This window comes from Primulina eburnea, chromosome 1 (assembly GCF_022965805.1).
Source record: "Primulina eburnea isolate SZY01 chromosome 1, ASM2296580v1, whole genome shotgun sequence".
NCBI lineage: Eukaryota > Viridiplantae > Streptophyta > Magnoliopsida > Lamiales > Gesneriaceae > Primulina > Primulina eburnea.
The window spans coordinates 4,612,212-4,634,973 of NC_133101.1; the positions used below are offsets into that span (position 1 = coordinate 4,612,212).

Below are 22,762 nucleotides of genomic sequence, written 5' to 3' on the forward strand. Positions count from 1 at the left end.
TTTCAAGTAAATTTATTGGGCACTATATGGCATATGCTAATGGCTAGTTTGACATGTAAAACTAGGCAACGCCCTTAAAAAAATAGAAAATTTCTATTGAAAATGAATAATTTTATTTTTCAGGTACATAAATTAATCAAAGAACAATATTTGAACTTATATCATCGAGTATAAAAGTTGGATCAATCGTCACCACCACTTGGATGAAGTTGTATGAATCTATTAATTCGTTGTAAGAAAGAGACATGTGTTCGATCCTAATTAAAAACAAAAAAAAAACCCTAAAAAAACCCATTGGAACATAAATTGGGTTTTATCGATCCAAATTTTATCCGACCAATTTTGGATCAACCGTCACCACCACTTGGATGAAGTTGTATGAATCTCTTCGTCATAAGACAGAGATATGTGTTCGATCAAAATTTAAAAAAAAAAAAAAACCCTAAAAAAACCCACTGGAACATGAATTGGGTTTATGGATCCAAATTTAATCCGATCAATTTTGGATCAAATTTTCTAGTTTCAATTGACAAACAAAAAGGGAAAAACTTGTGGGAATAGATGGCTTTGAATCAAACATTGAATTTACATAAGACAAGAACACTAACATACATAATATGCATACACTCCACACACAATTTATTGATGATCAAGTATGGGCTTGCTGCATATTCGTAGACAGAAATCGAAATACAAGATTAATACTTGTTCGCATAGCTTTATCGGAGACATTGTAGGTTCCACGTACAAAGTACGTGGTATGTGGTGGAGTCAAGTAGGGTTCCAACTCGTCGTACTTGAGCAACTACGCCGGGTAGAAATCATGACCCGGTGCCGGATAGTATCCGCCGCTTTCTTGGTCAGTGCTGCCCCTGTACTCGGAACGACCCCTTGCCGGACCCATTAGTTTTTCTTTACACTCCACGAGTATCTTTTCTTTGACCTGTCCCCTCCTTGGTGGGAGACGTTTTTTTTCTTCTTTCTTCTCTGTGTTCTTTCTTGTGTTATTATCCATGCCTGGCAAGAAAATTCAGGTTGAAATTTTTTTTGAAGGGAGGGTGGGAATGTTTCAAGTGACTTGATGAATTCGGCTTGAAAACTGAAGAAACATTGGCCCCCGATTTGGGATTATTATACAGTTGTTTGATTGGTTGAAATTTGGACGTGTGTGCGAAGCATGAAGTCAGCGATGTGATGTCATATCTCTATTCCACGTCGTTTGAACACATAATTTATAGTTTTAAATGTATATTAACTAAGCGGCTGCCAAGCAAACTAATTATTTCACTTTTTCTTTTAAAAAAAATCGTTCTTAACGTTAAGGGCTTTGTACCGTGATAATATAAAACAATATTTTATTTTTTAATTGTTTATGTTGAGTAGAGCGATCGAACTATAATGTTTGGACTACTCTGCGTTTTAAAATATTTGAGTTGTACTATTACTATCAACTATAATATTTAGTAAAGTTTTAAACGTTCAATGTTATTATATAGTTGTTTGATTTGTGAAGTGAGCGAGTAAGTAATATGCACTAATTAATTTTTTTAATAATCATATATCTCGATGTCGTTATCTTTTAATGTATATTAGATAAACACTAGGACTAACACGGTAGTTTGTGAATCACATTAGTCAGATAAACCACATTGGACAAACTATGTGCAACATGTTCGTTCGAAAAAATTATATGATAAATAGAATTGAATTCATGATCAATGACCAAATGTTTACTGGACAGTAGTTTGTTGTTTATTAATTCCGCCTCGTCTGAACAAGCAATTAATTTATGGTTTTCTAACATCATAACGTGCTATGGAATAATATAAGAAGTAGTATCTTTTGGTAAATTTTGTTTTGTTTGGTTGTGTTTATTATTTTATCTTGCGGTAATTTGATGATGATTGAGTCATGTGCTGCTACATAGGAATTAACTGGAAATGGATATCCGAACTTATTCCAAAGCGCATGTGGTATGTTTTTTGGGCGAATAGCATTTTACATTCTCTTAAATATATTAAAAAAAAATTAGAAAATTTGTCTAATGTTTTATAATTGAGAATGTCTGTTTACGAAACCATGGGATTCTAAATTATAGTTTTTTTGTCTTTAATTGTATATATATATTTTGTTTTTCCTTATTCATGTTATGGGTTAATTTAAAATCTTATCAAATAAATTGTATTTTTTTTATTTCAATCTTATTTTTCTTAATGTTGATGTAATGTCGAAATGATGTGGTGTACTTGAGATCCTTTATAAATACTATATCAAATCGAGAGGATGTGAATTTAAAATCATTTTGACTAAATTTAATTAATCAGTTATAATATATTTGAAACTCATTGTTTCTTAGCAAAAATTTGTGTGAGACGGTCTCACGGGTCGTATTTGTGAAACAGATCTCTTATTAGGATCGTCCATGAAAATGTATTATTTTTTATTGTGAATATCGGTAGAGTTGACCCGTCTCACATATTGAGATCTGTGAGACGGTCAGACCAACTCTTGTTTCTTTTAACAATTTATGATGGTGGTATAGTGATTACTTTTGATACATTTCCAAAATTAACCCAACTCAATAAAGAAAAAATTAGATAAAGTGTGCAATTTGGTAATTCTAATTATTATCATATACTTTTCCACAAATTTTTTCTTTAAAAAAAAAAACTTTTCCACGCCTTCATGCTTATTTAACTGCTTGGGGGTTACTATTTTATTTTTAAATAATTAAAACCATAAAATTTTAACATATAATTTTGATAAATATAACCCTTTGTTTGTGGTAAAGTTATTTCACATATTTGGTTGGAGCAATTCATTTGTTTTTATCTTTAATTCCTCACTCATTTAAGGTTTCTTTCCCTTTTAAAAATCATTTTCTGATATTTGCTACTGATTTATACTTTCTTTAATTGATAGTTCGATTTTTACACTAGAAAACGTGGCTAATTGCGATGGTTTTACATACCTAAAATCCAACTATATATATAAAAAAAATTAATTAATTTTTTGTCTTTTATAAATAATGTTGGGAAAAGAAATTCTTAAAACGATTAATGAGCTACTTGAGAGCTTGTGTGAAGAAGGTGCTTGTAAGATATTAAAATAAGGTGCTTGAAAATATCATATTTTAACTCAAAAAGGCTTATCATACACCAAAGACATCTTCCTAAGTTTCAATGTAGTTTTCAGAAAGGACCAAAAACATTTTTAGAGAATGAACCACTTGCTACTTTTAACGATAGCTATATTTTTTTATACAAACTTCAAATGTTTGATCTAAATATTGGTATCAGAGTCAAAATCACGTGTTCATCTATTTGGATTTCAAGAGATACAATTATTGGGTGATATATATTTTTTGTTGGTGCAATAATTGCTCCTGTTAAGATAATTATTGGCGCGTACAACTTGATCTGTTGTAAGGTTTAAAATATTTGAGTTGTATTGTTAAATTTAACATTGATAAAGTAAAAAATACTCGATCTTAGAACTATATATGTGTCGATCATTCTCATAACGTGGCCAATTTTTATACCCTAACAATTCATTTGTGTTATTCACATGATATTATATCCTTTAGTAATCACCATTATTGAAGCAATGTATCAAACATATCAATATATATATATATATATATATATATATATATATATATATATATATATATATATATATATATATTGAAATTTATATATTTATATATTTAGTGAAAAATTAAAATGGAGTGAATGGAATATTGGGGACCGCTGTTGATTAAAGAATGAATTTTCATCCTTATCCATTGTGGTAGCACGCCAAAGTGGAATGAAATGGAATACAAATATTGAGATCGTCTTAAATTCCCAAATAAAATTTGATTAGTTTCATTTTATCGAGTGAATACTATATTTAATTAGTGAGCACGTAGGTAATAATAATAATAATAATAATAATTTGTATACTCCTTTCCGCTTTGAATAATATGTTTTTTAATATATATATTTTTTGTTTATAGCTCTAACATAAAAATCTATCATAGCTCGAAATAAATAATTTTTGATATTACATCGAAACGTGGGAAAGTTCTCTTACAGTTGGGAATTCTCAATTCTCGTTGATTTCTTGAAAAAGCTTACAACAAGAAAATGATCTTGAAGATGACTTTTGATTGAGACCTGACTCTGACATAGAAAAAGAAAGTTGGTATGAATAACCTTATATTGATTTACATTTTATGAACGTGTAAGTGTGTAACATTAATTAGTCAGGAGACTCTCTAACGTACGTCTGCGTGGGTGAGGTGCAAATCAAGTGCTCAATTTGCACTGAAAAGACCTGCGTTGTGTGCGAGTAGTGCTAGTACATAAAATGTTAGATCGATCAAGGCAAAAATCGCCAACCTAGGCTAACCCAATTTTTTATATTTATTTTATTTTTCATTCCGGGTGAGACCTTCCACATTCCCTGGCCAAACCTTCTGAATGAGACCTTTCATCTGGCTGTTTGTTGGTGCTTCAGATGACAGATTTTTGGTGCTTTGGCCGGCATAATTTTAGCCTTCCGGACGCCCATCATGTGATTGTCTTCATTGATATTGTGCACCTACAAATAGAGGTGTTCACATTTCTCAAAAAACTTAGAAACAAATATGTCATTCTTTCTTCTCGTTTATTTATGCTACCTTAGTTTTCGTGATAAAATTCAGGTACTTCTTCAGGTCATCACTGTAGTACATTCATGCTAGGTTACTACAGGTTTAACCATTGTATCATGAGAAATAGTTGTCCGTCTTAATCTTTGAAGTACCATAAGAGGAGACAAATATGTTTTAAAAAAACCGTACTTATTATATATATCAGTTTGATTTTCAGTTTTCATCCCATTTTATCTACTTATAATTTATGTATTATTTTTTGTGCTATTTAATCATTCTGGATAGTAGCCCACATTTTTTCTCGTGTTTACATTTTGACTCGCATTGGATCCCTTATAATTTACATGGCTAGCAATATCCCACGTGCAGCAAGTAGAAAATGTTCGATTTCCTACGCATTTATGAGTAAAAGTTATCGGCCTAAATTAAGATTTCTAAAACTTTGTTGACTTTATATCTTAATCACGATTTTAAAAAAAAAAATCGAACTTTTAAAACAAACAAATTCTAATTGACCACTTGCAAAAATTTTAAGCAGGATTATGTCATGTCCAACTCGAAATTCTATTCTAGTGTAGATTTTGCATAAAAATGTGTAATTTTTTACAGTGAATACAGAGCTCATCTCCAACATATTAAATTCCAACATCGAAGTAATATCTTTCATTATTTAATTTGAAAAAAAAAATTAAATTCGTTGAATACGAAACTATACATTTAGTAAATTAGCATAAACTATTTTTATATTAATTAATATAAATAAATAAATACTGTTATCAATTTATCAATATTGTATTACAATCATTTTTGTAAATTAGATTAATTAAATTTAAATGAGAGAATTTTTTTGTCATGTATGTTTGTTTATTTTTAATTTCAGTCTTCTATATTATAAAATTTCAATTTTAGTCAACTGTCATTTTGTGTGTCGTAATTTAATCTTTTTTCCGACATAGCGTCGATGAGGCACCAATTCAACATAGGTATGATGTTGACGTGTGCAATGTAACATCAGTACAGCTAAAAAAATACTAAAATTTCCAAATATCAAAAAATGTAGGATAAAAATTAAAATTTGAGAACATATATGACCAAAATTACAAAATGATAAAATTATAAAACCAAAAATATAATTTTCTCAAATTATATCTATAAGTTAAAATGTTTTATAAACAATGGGTGTTATACTAGTAGTAGGCGACAGCTCCCAAATAAGGCTCCATTCAAAGCACAATCGGTTGGTGATGTCAATATATTTAAAAGTTGAATTGTTCTATGTTAGATAATATAATATCATAAAGCACGAGCATGATAGATACTTGACAGTCGGGTGAGATAATTATCTCGACTAGGACTCTATTTGGTGCGTTGTATGTAGACTGTTGTATAATTTAAGATATTTAAGTTACATAGCTATAATATGCATAATTAACTATATATATTTTTTAAAAAATCTATATTTTAAATAAATTAATGTAGTTTAATATATCCCATTATTTTTAAAATATTTTCAAAGTTTTATAGAGAATTAGACCCCGTTAAATACTGGAAATAACAACTTATAGGACGAGACGATCGTACAACTATAGAGCTTATCGATGCAATATTTTATCTATTTTTATAATTTTGATAGAATAATTTTGTCGCTCAAGGATGTTCAACTAATGTTGTCGAGTCGATGCAAAATGTTAGATCGAATCGATCTGTCTCTCACGGATGTTCAACTAATGTTGTGGCTCACTTGGTGGTGAAACTTGTGTTAGATGCTAAGCATGATTTTGATTGGGAGGATATATATACATCCCTTTTTGCTAAGCAATGCTGTAAATACTGATCTTTTGAGTTAATCATCATACAACTTTCTTTCGTTAAAAAAAACGTATAAAATATCATTTAAATTAAAAAAAACCCCCAAAATTTAATTTAATTTCCAAAAGTAAATGCAAATTGAATTGTTGAATTTCCGGGCTTTTCAATTGAAAATTTGCGGTCAATAAAGCACGTGTATTATTAATTAGTACTCGTGCTTTTTGTGCCCCAGGTTGAATTAGAAGTATGCAATGCAGAGTCAAGCTTGAAACCAAGTTGTGATCTAATAAATTATAATTTTTTAAAATATCTATACACGTGTGAGTTGAAAAATATAAACGCAAATATTTCTAGAATAAAATAATTTTAAATTGTTGTAATGTGATAAAAGAAAAAAGAAGACACGACTCTTCTTTTTAAAATATACTTGTAATAGTAATTTTTTTAGGAAAGAGCCATTTTTTGTTCCCCTAAATTTTCGTATTTGAGGGTCTGGTCATCTATGTTTTCATATTTTGATTTTGATACATCAAATTAGTTTTTTTTATAGTAATTTTTGTTTTGTTTTCAGTCATATTTTGCATGAGTATTGACATGAATACGTGATACTGAAACATAACATCAGAAAAAAATGTAAATGTGGCATGAGAAATTTGTTGAATGGTTTTGATGTTGTACCAATAATAGAAAGCTAGGCCTAATGATAATTTCTCCGGGAATATTTTACATTTTAAACTCGTGACTTTTTTCTCAGCAGTAACCCGGAAAATGCAATTAAAATCAAAATCATTCACGCATTCATATGTATATGAGAATTGCCAACTACAAGATCATCAAACTACTTTCACATATCTTATTACAACCGATCGAGCAGACAACATCAAATCCCAAAACCCGCGTAAACCGATTATCATATCGACTATAAGCCGTGTTACATAGAAACTAGTACATCCTACGAACAAGAAAAAAAAACAGCATTTCAATATGTTTGCTCGATCGTGAACTCAGAGAAAATGAAGCAGTTGTACAAAACAAACCATCTCAATTTCTTCCAAAAATGATATTTCTCCAACAATGCTTGAGTTTTTTGACCAATTCACTGAAAATCTTTTCTCTAATCTTCCCCCTTCTTGGTGGAACCCTTATTCTCTGTTTCTTCAGCAAATTTGTGTCTTCGTTTGCCATTGTAGTTTCAGTGCAAGTGTACACGTAAATGGATGATGAAAATGAGGCTAAGTTTTATTAAATAATAGGGAAGGGATCAATTATATGTCATCTATTTATATACTAGTAAAGCATATTAATTCAAAATATTAATTAATTAATAAGTGAAAATAGTTCTCTTGGTCAAAAGACTTCACACCTTAATGTGAACACATAGAATTGTGATTCGAAAAATTCAAAGTTGTTCACATACAGACAGCTAATTCCCAGCACAAACAACACTTCTGCTCTTTGACTAAATTATCGAGCCTAGATGTGACATCGACAAAAGTCCAAGCCTTTTTTTTGTCAAAGAAAGAAAATAATTAACAATGTGTATTAAAAATATTAAAAATAACAGATTAGGGTTTTCCTATATCATAGCTATTTACAACGTTGGGATAGATAGTATTTTCGCGTTTACGTGGGTTCGAACATATTAAAATGCACAGAATTATTAATATATAATAAATTTTAGCCTATTCAAGAGCACCAAATGACAATTAACGGATTTCTTAAGTTTTGAAAAGTATAGAAATGATCAAGAAACTTTGGTATTTTTGTCATCACATATAATTAGTCAATTTATGTGTTGAAATTGCGGGTGAGTTTCCCGTGTGATGATAAAAGATGAAAAAGTCTACATTTTCTAGAAGACGTCATGCCTCATTATTTAGTTTATTTTGGAATTTTTTCATGCAAATCATATTTACATATTAGTAAATTAATTATAAGAAATGTTACGATTCATATGTATATGTTTGACTAAAAATGTATATTTGTTAATGAATTGCAAAATTAACCATTCATTTTATGGGTACATTAAATTGGTTGAAGGGAAACTCTCAAACTTATTGTTCATTGTATATCTGCTTTCAATAGCCAATGTGACATCACAATTTGCTATTTCTCAATAAGCTAACATCAAAATCGATCTGGTATATACGACTTTCACTCAGATGTTAATATTCGTTATGTATTCGGCATACCTTGATTTTATATATGAAATAACTTTATATCGTGACGTCTGTATAGCGTTACGAACGAGGTTTTACTGTCGCCTTCAATATTAGAAAAAGAAGAAAAGTATCAAAGAAAGAAGATTAAGGAGAATGAAAAGGTAAGTTACTTAAACATATCACTAAGAAGTTTAATTTTAATTTATGGAAAAAAATAAGGTATAAACAGACTTATCAAACATTTCTATTTTATAATCCCTTGGTTTAAGATTCAAATTTGTTTAGATCGAATGAAGCATATATTATTAAAGAATCACCCTTCAATATTTATATAATATATTTCTATTGTATCAATTATTTTGCCCCAAACTTAATCGAAAGCTATATAATTCAATTAACCCAAGCACAAATGTTAGTTTTGGATCTTAAATTAGATGGATTTTAGGAATGTTGACTCAACCTATTTTAGTAAAGGATAAATCTAGAAATCGGGAAATGCATCGATCGAATAAATAAATGGATGAAAATGATTTATTTGAACTAAGCTTTTGCATTTAAATAAATACTATTTTAAATTCTTCATTTATATCATCATTAAGAGTATATAAAATAATGTCATACAGTAGCAAATATAACCCATATCAGGACTACTTTGGATCTCTTGGATCCGCTTAGGCCCAAATAAGAATAACTTGGCCCAGAGGAGCAAACATTTATATATATACTAGTCACCAAGGTATACGCGTTGCGTGTATCATGAATATATAGAGCTAATATATTAAATATTCATGACACTTAGCCATCATCACAACAAAATATTTTTTACTTGAATCATGAAAGATAGTGAATTCCAAAGCTTAAATAAATCTGTCAAACTCAATTTGTTATCTTACATGATATATGTTTTGATCATAAAAAATAATATTTTTTTGAAGCCGTAATATCATCTCAGCTAATAAATTGATAAAAAAACAATAAAGATGTATTTTATTTATGTATTTTATTCATAAGTTAAACCCTCTCTGTTCTAGCGTAATAAGAAAATATTCATTTTTATAGAATCATACCCAAGTACAATATAAACATACAAAATAAATAGAACAATTTATTAATGCGTTCTATTTACAAATTGAAATGAAATAACAAAATGTAAAATACTGCAAAACTTTTGGTAAATGAATAGATGTTAAAGTAGAAATTGGCAAACTCCTTTTATTTGCCAAAAAAACCAAAATATTGTAAGTAAATTGACTTGACAAAAATGAAGAATAATAATTTTAGTAATAGTAGCAGAATTAAATCATTTACGGAATACACAAACTATGTTTTGTTTTATTTGAAGTAGAAATAAACAAATTAAATATATAGAACAAAGGAAATAATAAATTAGTAAATCCATGCTTAGGTCAAGTTTATTATTGTAATTCAAAAATTTTAAAAGCCAACGGCGTTAGCTATGTATGGACACTGTTGGTTGGATTCCTGCCTTCATCATCCGTGTTCACCATGTATGAATCTTCATATTTAAATGCATATGCAGCATAGATTCAAATATGTCAGATTAGTGAAGATGCAAATGTGTCAGATAAAAGTTCAGATTTTGAAAGGAAATAACAAATGTAAAATACTGCAAAACTTTTGTTAAATGAATAGATGTTAAAGTAGAAATTGGTAAACTTTTTTTATTTGCCAAAAAAAACCAAAATATTGTGAGTAAATGATTTGACAAAAATGAAGAACAATAATTCTAACAATAGGAGCAGAATTAAATCATTTACGGAATATCTTATAAACGAGTCTATTTTTATGTTGTTCAATGTTATATAATGAGAATTTACTTGTTTTGAAGACTCGTCTACAATAAATGACAACTGAACTAACTTTTAGACTTCATTATTTGCTATCTAATCTTTATTATTCATAATATTATAACACAAATTATATTTTTTTTATGTTGATGGTTTGTGGGAAAATATTTCAAGAATCATTTTCGGCTTCAATGTAGCTAGATTGTGTTGTTCAACTCAATGCTTGATACCTGGGTGAGAATTAAGATCTACATGGAACACTACAAGAAAAATGATTTTCTGCAGCAAATATCAATTAATATATATACCTAATGTGAATGGATGAACATCATAATAATCAATATTCTGAATTTGATTGCTATCACTAATCAAGTCATTTTTAAGAAATTCTGCAATGGTTGATTCCACAACCTTATCATTTGGAAAAATTTACATCTTTCGGACCTTTTGACATATCCAATGAATTACCCATGAGTGGTCCTTGGGTCTTACATGATTTCTTGTGTAATATCGACTCTTACTTTAAACAATCACATCCAAATATGTATATTTCTCAAACTCGATTTCCAACCTTCTCATAATTCAAATTTTATCTTACGGACAACATCAATTGGAATCCGATTTAACTTATGCACACTTGTCCTAAGAGTTTCCGTTCACAAGAATTTTAGAAGTTTGGACCTACTAAACATGCTTCAAACCATGTCCATCATCAGTGTTTTGTAATAGTTTATTTATAATTTTAATTCAATTGAAGATGGTGTGATTATCCTCAATTAATTGAAATCATACGAATTATTAGGATATTGAGCTCTTTATACACAAAATATTTATTATCCATAATTATTCATCTCCAAGTGTTACCAAAATGATGAATAAATTTATGTATGTTAAAACTAAATGTGATTCAAAACTTAATGTATTACTTCAATTCAATTAAAGATTATGTGTCTATTCTTTAATAGATTAAAATATACGAAAGACATTCCAACCACAAACACATAAATATTTATGCTTTTAATATGTACCATAATAAAAGTCAGTCGTGCGATCCTCAACCACTTAATGTATAATTTCGGATAACTAAGGATGTTGTAGTTAAAACTTAATTATTAAAATTATACGGGTTCACTGGACATAATTTTGGCTTTACTCAATTTGTTTATATATAATTATTTAATATAACAATCAACACTTTCTAACAATACTATCAGGATAGATAGGTAGAACTAAGACTTTTTAAATACCTAACTCACTCATCACAGAGACAAGTCAAGACAATTTAAACCGGTTTATGAACAACTCATCAGATCATGTCTACATATGTCGTCACTTTATAATTATTATCCAACATAAATGATCCATAATGTTTATCTTTATCAGCCATTTTTTTTGGGTAACTTTATAATTTACATTTTATCTTATAAATTTAGTCATATAAAATTATAAGAAACAAAATAAATTATTAAATATGAACAAAATGTTAATCTCAATATTACAATTCTTAATTTTTATTTGCATGCATGATTACGACAATATTTATAATCATAATATTAAAAATTGCATAATAGCCAGATAAATACTAATTACACATAATTTTGGCTTTATACATCTAATCCAAATAACTTCTCAACATGTCAATATGTATAATTCGGAATAATAATGTTTCTAAAATCAAGTTTTCGAATTTTCACAAATTGCATAAACCATCCAAACATGCATATAATTCAAAATCTTGATAATTCTTTTGGAAATACCTAAGACTGAAAATTGAGAATTAAATTATCAAATCAATAATTTTGGCTATTAAAAATTCAAATTTCTTGGGAAATCAAAATCCCTAAATTGAAGTCAATATTTTCGATCAAATCCCAAAAGTCAAACACAGCCTTAAATAAAAAAAATCCTCAATTTTCAAAAAACCCCATATTTAAACCCCAATTTTGAACAAACCCTAGTCCTAGACCTGCCGCCCAGCCACCTCCGGCGAAGTTGTCGACCGCTCATGGATGGCCGAACATAAATCAAATCTCGAAGTATTTATCATGATAATATAAATAATATTTCTTAATTTACTTTCTTTTAAATATGAGATGAGACGTCTTACATATTTATCATCATAAAATTTGTTGATCATAACTAAATTATTTTATGAACTTAAATAAAATAATCTAACAGCAGTTTAATATTAATTTGGTTGGATTTCTTGTTTCAGGAGGATTTGACACAGCTCATGCAGCAGCAAGGTAAAAACTTCTATTGTGCATTAGAGATTTGTGGACATTTTGTAACATTGATCTCTTACCTATTTTCATCATGCAGAGCATATGATCGTGCTGCGATCAAGTTTCGTGGGGTTGATGCTGAAATAAATTTCAAACTAGGGGAATATGAAGAGGACATGAAACAGGTTCGCTTCTGATAGTTACTGATGATTTGTAAGTTCAAATTTATGAATCTTATTTGGTTCATTTTTTTGTAGATGAAAGACTTGACAAAAGAAGAGTTTGTTCACATTCTTCGCCGCCGAAGCAACGGGTTTTCTCGAGGAAGCTCAAAGTACAGAGGTGTAACGCTGCACAAATGTGGTCGCTGGGAGGCACGAATGGGCCAATTCCTCGGCAAAAAGTACAAATCTACTTTTACATTGTACAGGTTGTTTTGATGGTTATTCTGGGCAGTGATTGATCTCTGATTGGTTTCTGAAGCTCTAAGTTTAGACAGTTAATTCAAATGGCGAAAGAATCCCCATTTATATTGAAAATTTGTAATGGTCTGTTGCAGGTGTATGTATCTTGGGTTATTCGACAGCGAAGTCGAAGCTGCAAGGTTCTTGTGATCGCGATCATACCATTTTAAACTTCATATAGAGTAGGACCAATTTATTAGATTGAAACGATCCTCCATTTTAATTTCTCTTCCAGGGCTTATGATAAAGCAGCCATCAAACGTAATGGCACTGAAGCTGTGACCAACTTTGAGCCAAGTATCTATGGAACAGACAGAAAAATCGACCACAGAGATGCAGGTACGGTATAAACATTGGTTACTAATTTCGTCCTTCTCCAATTGCTTTGCCATTGTTTATATTGTGCGAAAAACAGACTCAGTGTATAAGGATTTACTGATGATGTTTTTAGGTATTGACGGCAATCTTGATCTCAATCTTGGAATGTCTTTAGCTTTGAATGGTCCGCTTGGGGATGACATTACAGCAAAGTTGGGTAAAAGCTGGTTTTCGTCACGTACGTGCACTCAACTTTATGAACATGTTTTGTACATGTAAGTCTATTGTGGGTAACACAAATTGGATTGTAAATAACACGGGGAAAGAAACAATTACTCCTCTTGTTACACATGCGTTCCCGGGATTCAATGTCCTGTCGAGTGTCATGTTCCTGAACCAATAGAAACCTTATTAAGTCTTGTCCATAGTGTTCTTGTACATATGTAGGTGTTAATACCCTTTCCACAAATTCACAGGTTGAAACATCTTTCGTTTCCCCTCATGGATTAGTTTCATCCTAGTATTCCCCCATGTGGGCTGGCATGTACTCTGGTTTTGCCCCAAGTAATAAGGTGATTTTTCTCATCTGCTATTGTTTTTCAACCTTGGACTTGATCGAATTATGAACATTGCCACCACGAAATATATGATTGGTGATATAGCAAACAGAGAACAAGCAACGATTTTCTTGACCGGAAGATGTTTTCCCACATTAGTTCAGTCGAAGAAGCATAAAACGCATACACATGCTCGATGTACTCGAGCTCCTGGGACTCATGACACCACAATAAACTTCTGACACTAGCTTCCCTTAATAAGTTGCTCATTTCTTGTCTACGGACCGAGTTCTTGTTATTGATCTTCTCGCATATTCTTTACATTCTGTCCTATGCAATTACTGACAAAGATGTATGGTATAATAATTTATAGATGTCTACGGACCGAAATTATTAATGGCCATTACTTCGCCTCCATACTCAAACCGGCCATGGAAAATGCATAATGCCGGCATCATGACCTCTCCTGTGCCACTTTATCTTCTGCAGCAGTATCATCAGGACTCTCTACCAGTACCACCGCCACTCCTAATTCGAATTCCCTCGTCTCCTCGACATCCCGGTTGTATCTTCCTGCAACTAAGGTCGACATCCTTCATTGACCTGTGCAAAATATTTTCATAGGTTCAAATTTTTTTTGTTCGTATAAATGATGTAAGAATATTTATATAAAATTATTAATACATTAATCATTTTAAAATATGCAATAAAAAATTTCTTGATATAAAATAATTATTTTTACGTGTTAAATCAAATTGAATACATTTTTTATTTTTGCCAAAACCAAAATGGAATTCCAAATCTATAATTTAAAATAAAAATCCAAAGCCGATTTTAATTCCAAATCCCCATTTTTACTAAATCAAATATATTGTTGACGACTTTGGTGCAAATCGTAGAATCTTGGAAATCAAGTTACAGCAGAGAACAATCAGCACCGGAGAGAGCTAAGCACGAATTGCTTCGGCGGCGGCAGAGCTGGTCGGAAGATGAGGTTTACTGTTCTTGCCTCCCGGGGAAAGGCTATCTTTACATTGCCCGCTCTTAACTCCCCGCTAAAGTTTTCCCTCTTTCTTCCGAAAACCCCAACCCATTATCTCCTACTCGATTATCTTCCGCCGGGAATCGTGTTCATTCCAGTCTGCTCTCTCGTTGAGTTCCTCTCGCAAGGTTTCGTTTCTGCAGAGGAACCCCGGGCTCGCAGTTTCTAAATGCACCTCGTCGATTTCGTCGTCGGCTACCGACATGATTGAATGGAATGACGTAGTTTCGTGCTCCGAGATTGGTGCTGGAGTGACTGAGGTGGGATTGGAGGAGGAGGATGATGTGAATGAGGGTTTCAAGGCTCGTATTTCAGTCAAGGCTTTTTTCTTCTCCACTAGGTTCTTTTTTTTTTCTTCTAGTTTTTATAAAACGTAATGAATCAGTTTTTACTCTAACTTTGTGAGATTATGGCTTGTGTGTTTGTGGAGACAGCGTGGATTTAAGGACCTTGTTGGAACAGAATAAGCAGAATTTTATTCCACCTTCATCTCGAATGACTAATTATGTGGTTCTGAGATTTGGTGATCTAGAATCTGACCCTCATGTAAGCTGGAGCCATTTCTCTGCATTATATTGGATTATCGATTGATATGTGTTATCATCTATTGTCAATTGTTGGCATCAATTTGTGTAAATTGAAGTACTGCTACAAGAACATGCCTTTATGAAGGATAATATAGCTTAAAAAATGGTACTTTGTTGTAATAGCCATTTCTTGCTATGGCATTCGAGTGTCATCAAGGCGAAGCAAGAAATTTATTTGTAATAGCGTGATGCTAAACATGAAATGGGTTTCTTGTGATAGCATTCGAGTGGTTGAGAGGCAACAATAGGATGTATTTTTAGACACTCCCCTGCTAGCTTTCCCCAGTCTGTGATGCTGATGGAACAACATTCTTCAACTCTTAAGTATATGGTACATCCCCCACTTTAGATGGTTTCAATATTAGATGAACCTTTTTTCTTTAGAATACTGAGTGCAACTTGGGCTTCCCTTTTATTTGAAGTGAAGTCAAGTCAGCATTTTCAGTATCGTGCATATTTTCTCTTTAAGAGCAGATAACTTTGGGATTCATATTATGCTTAGTTCCTTTTTAATTGTATATTACACTGTTGTCATCTCAGGGCTTGAGTTCTAGTTTAGGTGGAAACGATTGCTGTTACATGGTAGTTTTTCAGTACGGGTCAATTGTCCTATTCAATGTTGGTGATCATGAAGTCGATGGGTATCTAAAAATTGTCGAAAGACATGCTTCAGGCTTGCTTCCTGAGATGAGAAAGGATGGTAAGCCCATTTGAAATCATACTGTTAAATGCATCACTTGTGGCCCCTTATATTCTTTATTTCATGTTTGATGCCATGGTTGAAGAATTTGATTATGTAAGATGGGTTATCCGAGGTTTGTTGATTTGTTGTGTTTGATTTAATGTGGTCTGTTATATTGCTTGCTGGATAAGTTTATTCCAATTAATAGTGGGTTGTGACTTGTGAGCAGTATAATACATGATTCTCATGCATAATCTTTATCCTTTGTAATGTGCATAGCCTTCTAACCAACTTGGTTTCTCCTGCCAATAGAAATGAAAAGTCTGGTCTGTTGACAAAGAACGATTTACTTGATTTAGGCTGCGATACTTGACCTAGACTTTAACAAGTAATTGCTTTTACTTTGAAGGGATACTGTGATATAACTTATTTGTATAACTTATATACCTGTCGGATGCAGTAATCCAGAAGTTAAAGTGTTTGTACCTTTGTTTTAACTTTTAAGTTTAAACCAACATCTGTATTGAAATTCAAAACATTCACTGCCTTGTCTGCTTTACTGATTTCATCTAATTGATGCTTTTGAATTGAAGTAATGAACTTATGCATCAACTGTTGATTCGTGGACACCACTTAATGTTATGCGTGGTAATAATTTGTTGTCTCTTTTTGTTGAATCGTCTTTTTTTGTATCTGTTTCGAGTGATGCCCTGACTTTATGGTTTGGATCTGAAAAACAGAATATGAGGTGAGAGAAAAGCCAACTTTGAACACCTGGATGCAAGGTGGACTTGATTACATAATGCTCCAGTACCTAAACATTGATGGGATTCGCACAATTGGTAGTGTTCTCGGCCAAAGTATTGCTCTTGATTACTACGTCCGCCAGGTTGGTTTTAACTTCAAATTTTTACGATAGTGCTCCTTGATTTTTATTTTTGAGAATCTCTGTCTGTGATGGTTCAGGTTGATGGAATGGTTGCAGAATTTACTGACATAAATAGGGGGATGGAGAAAACTGGAACGTTTACTATGAAAAGAAAAAAGCTCTTTCAGTTGGTTGGAAAGGCAAATTCCAATCTCGCTGATGTAATTCTTAAGCTAGGACTTTTCGAAAGGTAATATTCAAAATGCTTAGTAAGAGTTGTGTACTTCACCAACCTCCTCCAGTAAGCAACACATATGTAGAACTTGTTTTTGAAGCTACTCTTCTCGACAATTTGCAATAGAGGAATGAGAAGCTGCATAAAAATTTCTGAATGAGAAGCCATATAGAAATTTCTGAAAGATGTGTTTTGTTAATGCACGAGAACAAGCCTTTAGCTAGTGAGATTAGGATTTTGATGTAGCAATCTATGTTAGTATTCTTTCTTTTGTGAATCAATGCAGGGGAGTTTGTTTGTATTCTTTTTCTCTCTTAAGTAATTGCCGTTTATAAATACTTTCCACTCTATGGAAAAAACACGAGGCACCTTTATATCTATAGATTTCTACTTCATTTCTATTATATATTTTAAGATAAACATGTACACAGACTATAAGAGTAGTTTGCTGATTTCCTCTTAAATACACTTCTCTGTTTCATGATCTACCTGTGTGGGGTGTTCTATTGCTTTAGCTGCTGATGTTAAGTTATTTACTTGATCCCAGATCGGATATTGCGTGGAAGGATGCTAAGTATGCCCAGATTTGGGAGTACCTCCGCGATGAATTTGAATTAACCCAAAGATTTGCAAGCCTTGATTTCAAGTTGAAATTTGTCGAGGTATTTTTCAAAAACATGTCTTTTGAATAATTTGTTTTAGAGAAGACTTCTCATTCAACCACATACATGACATTCAATGAGACTAAACAATTTTTCGGAAAACATTTTCTTGGAAACTTTCTATATCGTTCGTAGTTGATTTTTTTTCCCCATTGCAGCATAACATTCGGTTCCTTCAGGAGATTCTGCAGAACAGGAAATCAGATTTTCTTGAATGGTTGATCATCATACTTATAGGTGCTGAAATCCTCATATCTATCTATGACATACTTCACAAGTCCTCAATTACATCTTTATAGAGCCAACAGTCTTTAGAGATAACATACGATTTTGAATTGGAGTTCTTGTGTATATACACAAAGTGTTATTACCATCTAGTTTCATTTCCGTTTGATGTATACCTTTAATAATTTTGTAATTTGATTTTGCCATAACCAGGGCTGACAAATATGAGTTTTTCTCCATGTTCCCCAATTTTGAGAACCCTTTACATTGACTATAAGTCACATTATTACTTGTACACCAGAAAAGAAAAAAAAAACCAATAAAAGATGATAGTGCACTTTCAAGATTGGAGCGCGCATGTGCGCGACATTGGGTGGCGCATGTGCGCGGGTGCTGCCTGGGCTCGCCTGCTCTTTCTCGCGCATGTGCGCGCCATGAGCGGCGCATATGCGCGCTGCTCACTGTATGGTTCGCGCATGTGCGCGACTTTGATGGGCGCATGTGCGCGGGTGCTTCTGCATTCCAATGCTCGCTTGGTCACATTTCTTCTACTAGGCACCATCTTAGCTCCTTTTCACGTCCTTTCAGTGGTCTCACCTAGATTCCTGCAATCACACCAATAATACCAAATACGCGTAATTCCGCCCGAAAAAGACCAACAATCCATATGAAATATAGGACTAATATAAGTGCATAAAATGCACTTATCAAAGATCAACCATCAACCAACTTCTTCACGAAATATTTGCTCCGATCCACAAGTTGCACCCAACTAAAACACGAAACAGTCTAAAATTATTTTATCAAGAAAAATTCAACTTCTGCAAAAGCTCTAATATGGCATGATATAACTTACGATCCCTTTTCTTACGAAATGACTTATGAAAAGCACAATATAACTCCCGACAGTATAGCAGCTCCGATAGCAGTTGCGGCCAATTTAGGTGGATGCCCTCCAATTCCATTACCTGAAAGAAAAAAACAAGTCACTTATTTGTTCTATAAATTATTAACTTGATTCATTTCGTACTAATTGATGTTTTAAAAGCAAATATATGAACAAGTATGAACTATAATAATATCATAAGTTCTGTGCTATTTGCCAAACGACCCCACCCCATTATGATGCTAAGATTGCAAGGCCTCAGCTTAACGTCGATATCAGATCAGAATCATGTTGTTACATCAACGACGTGTTTGAAAAATGATTAAAATTACAACACAAAAATAGAAAGATAGTAGATTAAAACTGAAATCTGACAATATCGAGTGCTGAAATTGAAAAAATAATCCAATATGTAAGATAGAAATTGCACTCTTACCCTAGTTTATGAGGTGGAGTTAATAACTTTTACTAATCAAGATAAACAAAAAATCAAGAATCATTTAAAACGATAGATGGGGTATTTTTTATAAAATAAAATTAATAAATAAACTATGCTAACTACAAAAGTAAAATAAGAAATTCAAAAATGTGTATCCATACTATCTATCTTGTATATACGAGGGGTATATAGTAATAATCTTTTTGGTTTTCTCGTGCATTCACAATGAGCATTTCACTCTTAATCTACAAAATAATTTTTTTAAAAGTACTTCAAACTTTAAAATTACAAAAAAAATTATTCAAATTAAATCATTGTTTTACATATTTATCAAACAAAATTATAAAAATTGTCTTTGACATTCTTAATGATAATTACAGCATATACCTGATTAAAATTTGTCGTAGCTACATCTACACACATAAAAAGGTTTACCAAAATAACTTATATCATCCTTAAATCAAACAAGACAAACAAATCATCTGAAAAAAGAAGCTAACAATGTAAAAAAAAATATACATTTATTAATTTACGATGAACTTCCTAGTACTGGCTGTGTACGAGAACCTTGAATATCCCCACCTTCTTTCAGACTGATTCCACCACCTTGAGCCGCGGCCGCCACGGCTTGCATGGTGGCATTTTCATCCGAAACCTGCTGCATGATGTCTCTAAAAGCCCGGAAACAAATAGTATCAATAATACTGTCAACCTCCATAATTATTTCCACCCGTCTCTCATGCAAACTCCGGAGGCTAAACATCAATCTAAACCAGAAACTCAGAAGATTCGGCAATAGAGAAATATCATGATTCCCAAGCAAAAACCCATTCTTGCAGACCAAGCATTCCAAGCATGTCACTGTTTCATCCGCGAGCTTGTTTAGTTCCGCCGGCTGAAGAAACGAGATTCTCCTCATCAATCTCATGTCGTGGCTCTCCCTTTCCAGCCAAATCCAGAATGCCACAACTTTTACCGACACGAACAGCTCGCGACGCAGGGAAAGGGCTAGCCGGGCGTAGAGTTCGCGGTCTAAAGAGTGGAACAGATTGAATTGCTCGTCGGTGAGCGGCGCACAAGGTCTTTCCAAGAGAGGTGCAGAAAATCTAAATAGATCAGGCCGGTTCATCTTTGTTTGTTGAAAACTCTTGAAGTTTTTTCTCTAATGGCGCAGGGGTTCGGCGTCGTAGGGTTTTATGGTTTTTTGTTGAGATTTGGGCCTCCGATCATGCGTGATACATGGGCGAATCTTGATTCTTTTTTGTATAATTTTTTTCAAATCTAAGAGTTGTGGATAAACGGTAAACTTGTCCATTAAAAGTTAAAACTCGTCCCATTATCATTTTGTATGCTGATCTTCTGATATTTAAAAATCGGGGAAATTCGTAATTTTGGTTTTGGTTTTTAATTTTTTTTGAACTTTGGTTTTTTATATCGTTAAATTTCAGCTTTTTTTGTGGCAACTTCACTCATTTTCTCGCTGTGGATCCAGTGCAGCGTTGGCGCGACGCTTAGATAAGCAATTTCATATCAGCACATCACCAAAAGAGGAGTAAAATTGTCAACAATAAAAAATGATTAGATGTCATGTGAAAAGATCTTCTCACATATCTGTATCCGGAAGAGGGGTCGATCTGATCAATACCTAAAGTGAAAAATGATATTTTTCACGGTCCGACTCAACCAGTGAAAAATACCATAGAAGTTTTGTGATAAAAAATATGCAAGACTAACACAGAATAGTGGGTCTCATGTGAGACCGTCTCACGGATCATAATCTGTGATACGGATCAATCCTACTCATATTCACAATAAAAAGTAATACTCTTAGAATAAAAAGTAATACTTGTGTGAGACCGTCTCACGGGTCGTATTTGTGAGACGGTCAAATTTGTTTATTGTCGCAAACCACTAATTTTAAATATTTTTATCTTCTGTTGGAGAGGTATAGACTGAGAGGTGTATTCAATGTAGGAGATTTAATGATTTTTAATGACTTTTGTAGATTTTTAAAGTTTAGAGGTATTTAATCAAGATTTTTGTACACTTTATAAAAATATAGTGATATTCAAAATAAAATTTCACAGAATTTTAAAAAGTCTTGTGATAATCAATATTGACTTTTAAAAACTCTATAAAATCTGGATGTAGTCAAATTTCAATAAATTTTTTAATAACTTAATGAAATTCATTAACATACAAACATTAAAACTTAAGGTACAACTATAAATTGTTAAAAAAAAATTTGGTTCAACCTAAAAATTTGGATGGATTTTTAAAACTTTTAACTCATACATGAAGTCTTTTTTTTTTTCTCTCCACCTCACACCACCTCTCATCTCTTCACATATTTTCTCATCTCATATATTTCTATTACTCTCTAATTTTTGGACCAAGTATTTATGGCCAAGACAATAGTCTTGGGTTCGAGACTGGAGACACACATACTCCACTGACAGAAGTGAGGAGTTTTGTGAGTAAAAGTCATGGGCTATTATGAGGTCTGTGATTGCAGGACTCAAAAGAGGTAGACTCATGAGCCTTACAATATATACAAATGAACGTAAACAAAAGATGATCCAAAAAATAATTTATCTTAATAGTTGAATAGCTAAACAATAAATTTGTGCATATTCATCATTATTTTACAGTTTAAGGAATTAAAAATGAAAAACATAACGTATTTGTTAAATTCATCTCCAGCAAGTGATTTTCATCGTACAAAACAATTGAAACTTGTGTCTTGATTATTTTGATCGAAGATAATGTTTTACACGCTTCTGAAAGTATTTTATTACACTAATAATTTATGATTATCAATTATAATTTTAGTAGATTGTAATATATCATTATATATTGGTAGAATAACCAAATTGGTCATGTAAGTTTGCTTATTTTCGTTTCTTGTCCTCTAACAGTCAAAGTTTGGTGTTGGTGAAGTATATTGATTTTTGGGTAGGTCTTTTATGAGACGGTCTCTCGAATCTTTATCTGTGAGACGGATCAACTCTACCGATATTCACAATAAAAAGTAATACTCTTAGCATAAAAAGTAATACTCTTAGCATAAAAAATAATATTTTTTCATTAATAACCTAAATAAGATATTTGTCTCCCATAATACGACTTGTGAGATCGTCTCACACAAGTTTTT

General features: G+C 32.0%; 3 protein-coding genes and 1 long non-coding RNA gene across 4 annotated transcripts; 2 read left to right on the top strand and 2 right to left on the bottom strand.

Annotated features, from left to right (window-relative positions):
- Window positions 1–549: 549 nt before the first annotated feature.
- LOC140810517 (uncharacterized) lies at window positions 550–1,183 on the bottom strand. Its single transcript, XR_012113259.1, has 2 exons — window positions 886–1,183; window positions 550–855 (listed from the first exon to the last, which is right to left on the bottom strand). It is a non-coding gene; the product is annotated as an uncharacterized lncRNA (long non-coding RNA).
- Window positions 1,184–12,427: 11,244 nt separating this feature from the next.
- LOC140817091 (APETALA2-like protein 1) lies at window positions 12,428–13,946 on the top strand. The gene is made up of 8 exons (XM_073177006.1): window positions 12,428–12,454; window positions 12,597–12,664; window positions 12,741–12,828; window positions 12,901–13,046; window positions 13,203–13,247; window positions 13,343–13,446; window positions 13,559–13,663; window positions 13,873–13,946. Exons 1-8 carry the CDS (start codon window positions 12,428–12,430, stop codon window positions 13,944–13,946), a joined length of 657 nt encoding a protein of 218 aa, XP_073033107.1.
- An 812-nt stretch (window positions 13,947–14,758) lies between these two features.
- On the top strand, window positions 14,759–18,567 carry LOC140823485 (protein RETARDED ROOT GROWTH-LIKE). Its single transcript, XM_073184863.1, has 7 exons — window positions 14,759–15,364; window positions 15,459–15,570; window positions 16,152–16,311; window positions 17,034–17,182; window positions 17,260–17,411; window positions 17,944–18,058; window positions 18,217–18,567. The coding sequence occupies exons 1-7, from the start codon at window positions 15,228–15,230 to the stop codon at window positions 18,355–18,357; spliced, it is 966 nt and encodes a 321-aa protein (XP_073040964.1). The 5' UTR covers window positions 14,759–15,227; the 3' UTR covers window positions 18,358–18,567.
- A 466-nt stretch (window positions 18,568–19,033) lies between these two features.
- Window positions 19,034–20,770, bottom strand: LOC140810524 (uncharacterized). Its single transcript, XM_073168363.1, has 2 exons — window positions 20,191–20,770; window positions 19,034–19,251 (listed from the first exon to the last, which is right to left on the bottom strand). The coding sequence occupies exons 1-2, from the start codon at window positions 20,735–20,737 to the stop codon at window positions 19,163–19,165; spliced, it is 636 nt and encodes a 211-aa protein (XP_073024464.1). The 5' UTR covers window positions 20,738–20,770; the 3' UTR covers window positions 19,034–19,162.
- Between the last annotated feature and the right edge of the window lie 1,992 nt (window positions 20,771–22,762).

What these genes read in the sequence shown, in the direction of transcription:
- LOC140810524 (XM_073168363.1), bottom strand. Translation starts at nt 20,737, where the DNA reads ATGAACCGGCCTGATCTATTTAGATTTTCTGCACCTCTCTTGGAAAGA. An exon ending in TGGAATCAGTCTGAAAGAAG is followed by an intron (nt 19,252 to 20,190) that starts GTGGGGATATTC and finishes TTTTTCTTTCAG; the next exon opens with GTAATGGAATTGGAGGGCAT.
- LOC140817091 (XM_073177006.1), top strand. Translation starts at nt 12,428, where the DNA reads ATGGCCGAACATAAATCAAATCTCGAA. An exon ending in ACAGCTCATGCAGCAGCAAG is followed by an intron (nt 12,665 to 12,740) that starts GTAAAAACTTCT and finishes TTCATCATGCAG; the next exon opens with AGCATATGATCGTGCTGCGA. An exon ending in AGCGAAGTCGAAGCTGCAAG is followed by an intron (nt 13,248 to 13,342) that starts GTTCTTGTGATC and finishes TTTCTCTTCCAG; the next exon opens with GGCTTATGATAAAGCAGCCA.
- LOC140823485 (XM_073184863.1), top strand. Translation starts at nt 15,228, where the DNA reads ATGATTGAATGGAATGACGTAGTTTCGTGCTCCGAGATTGGTGCTGGA. An exon ending in ATCTAGAATCTGACCCTCAT is followed by an intron (nt 15,571 to 16,151) that starts GTAAGCTGGAGC and finishes TTGTCATCTCAG; the next exon opens with GGCTTGAGTTCTAGTTTAGG. An exon ending in TCCTGAGATGAGAAAGGATG is followed by an intron (nt 16,312 to 17,033) that starts GTAAGCCCATTT and finishes TCTGAAAAACAG; the next exon opens with AATATGAGGTGAGAGAAAAG.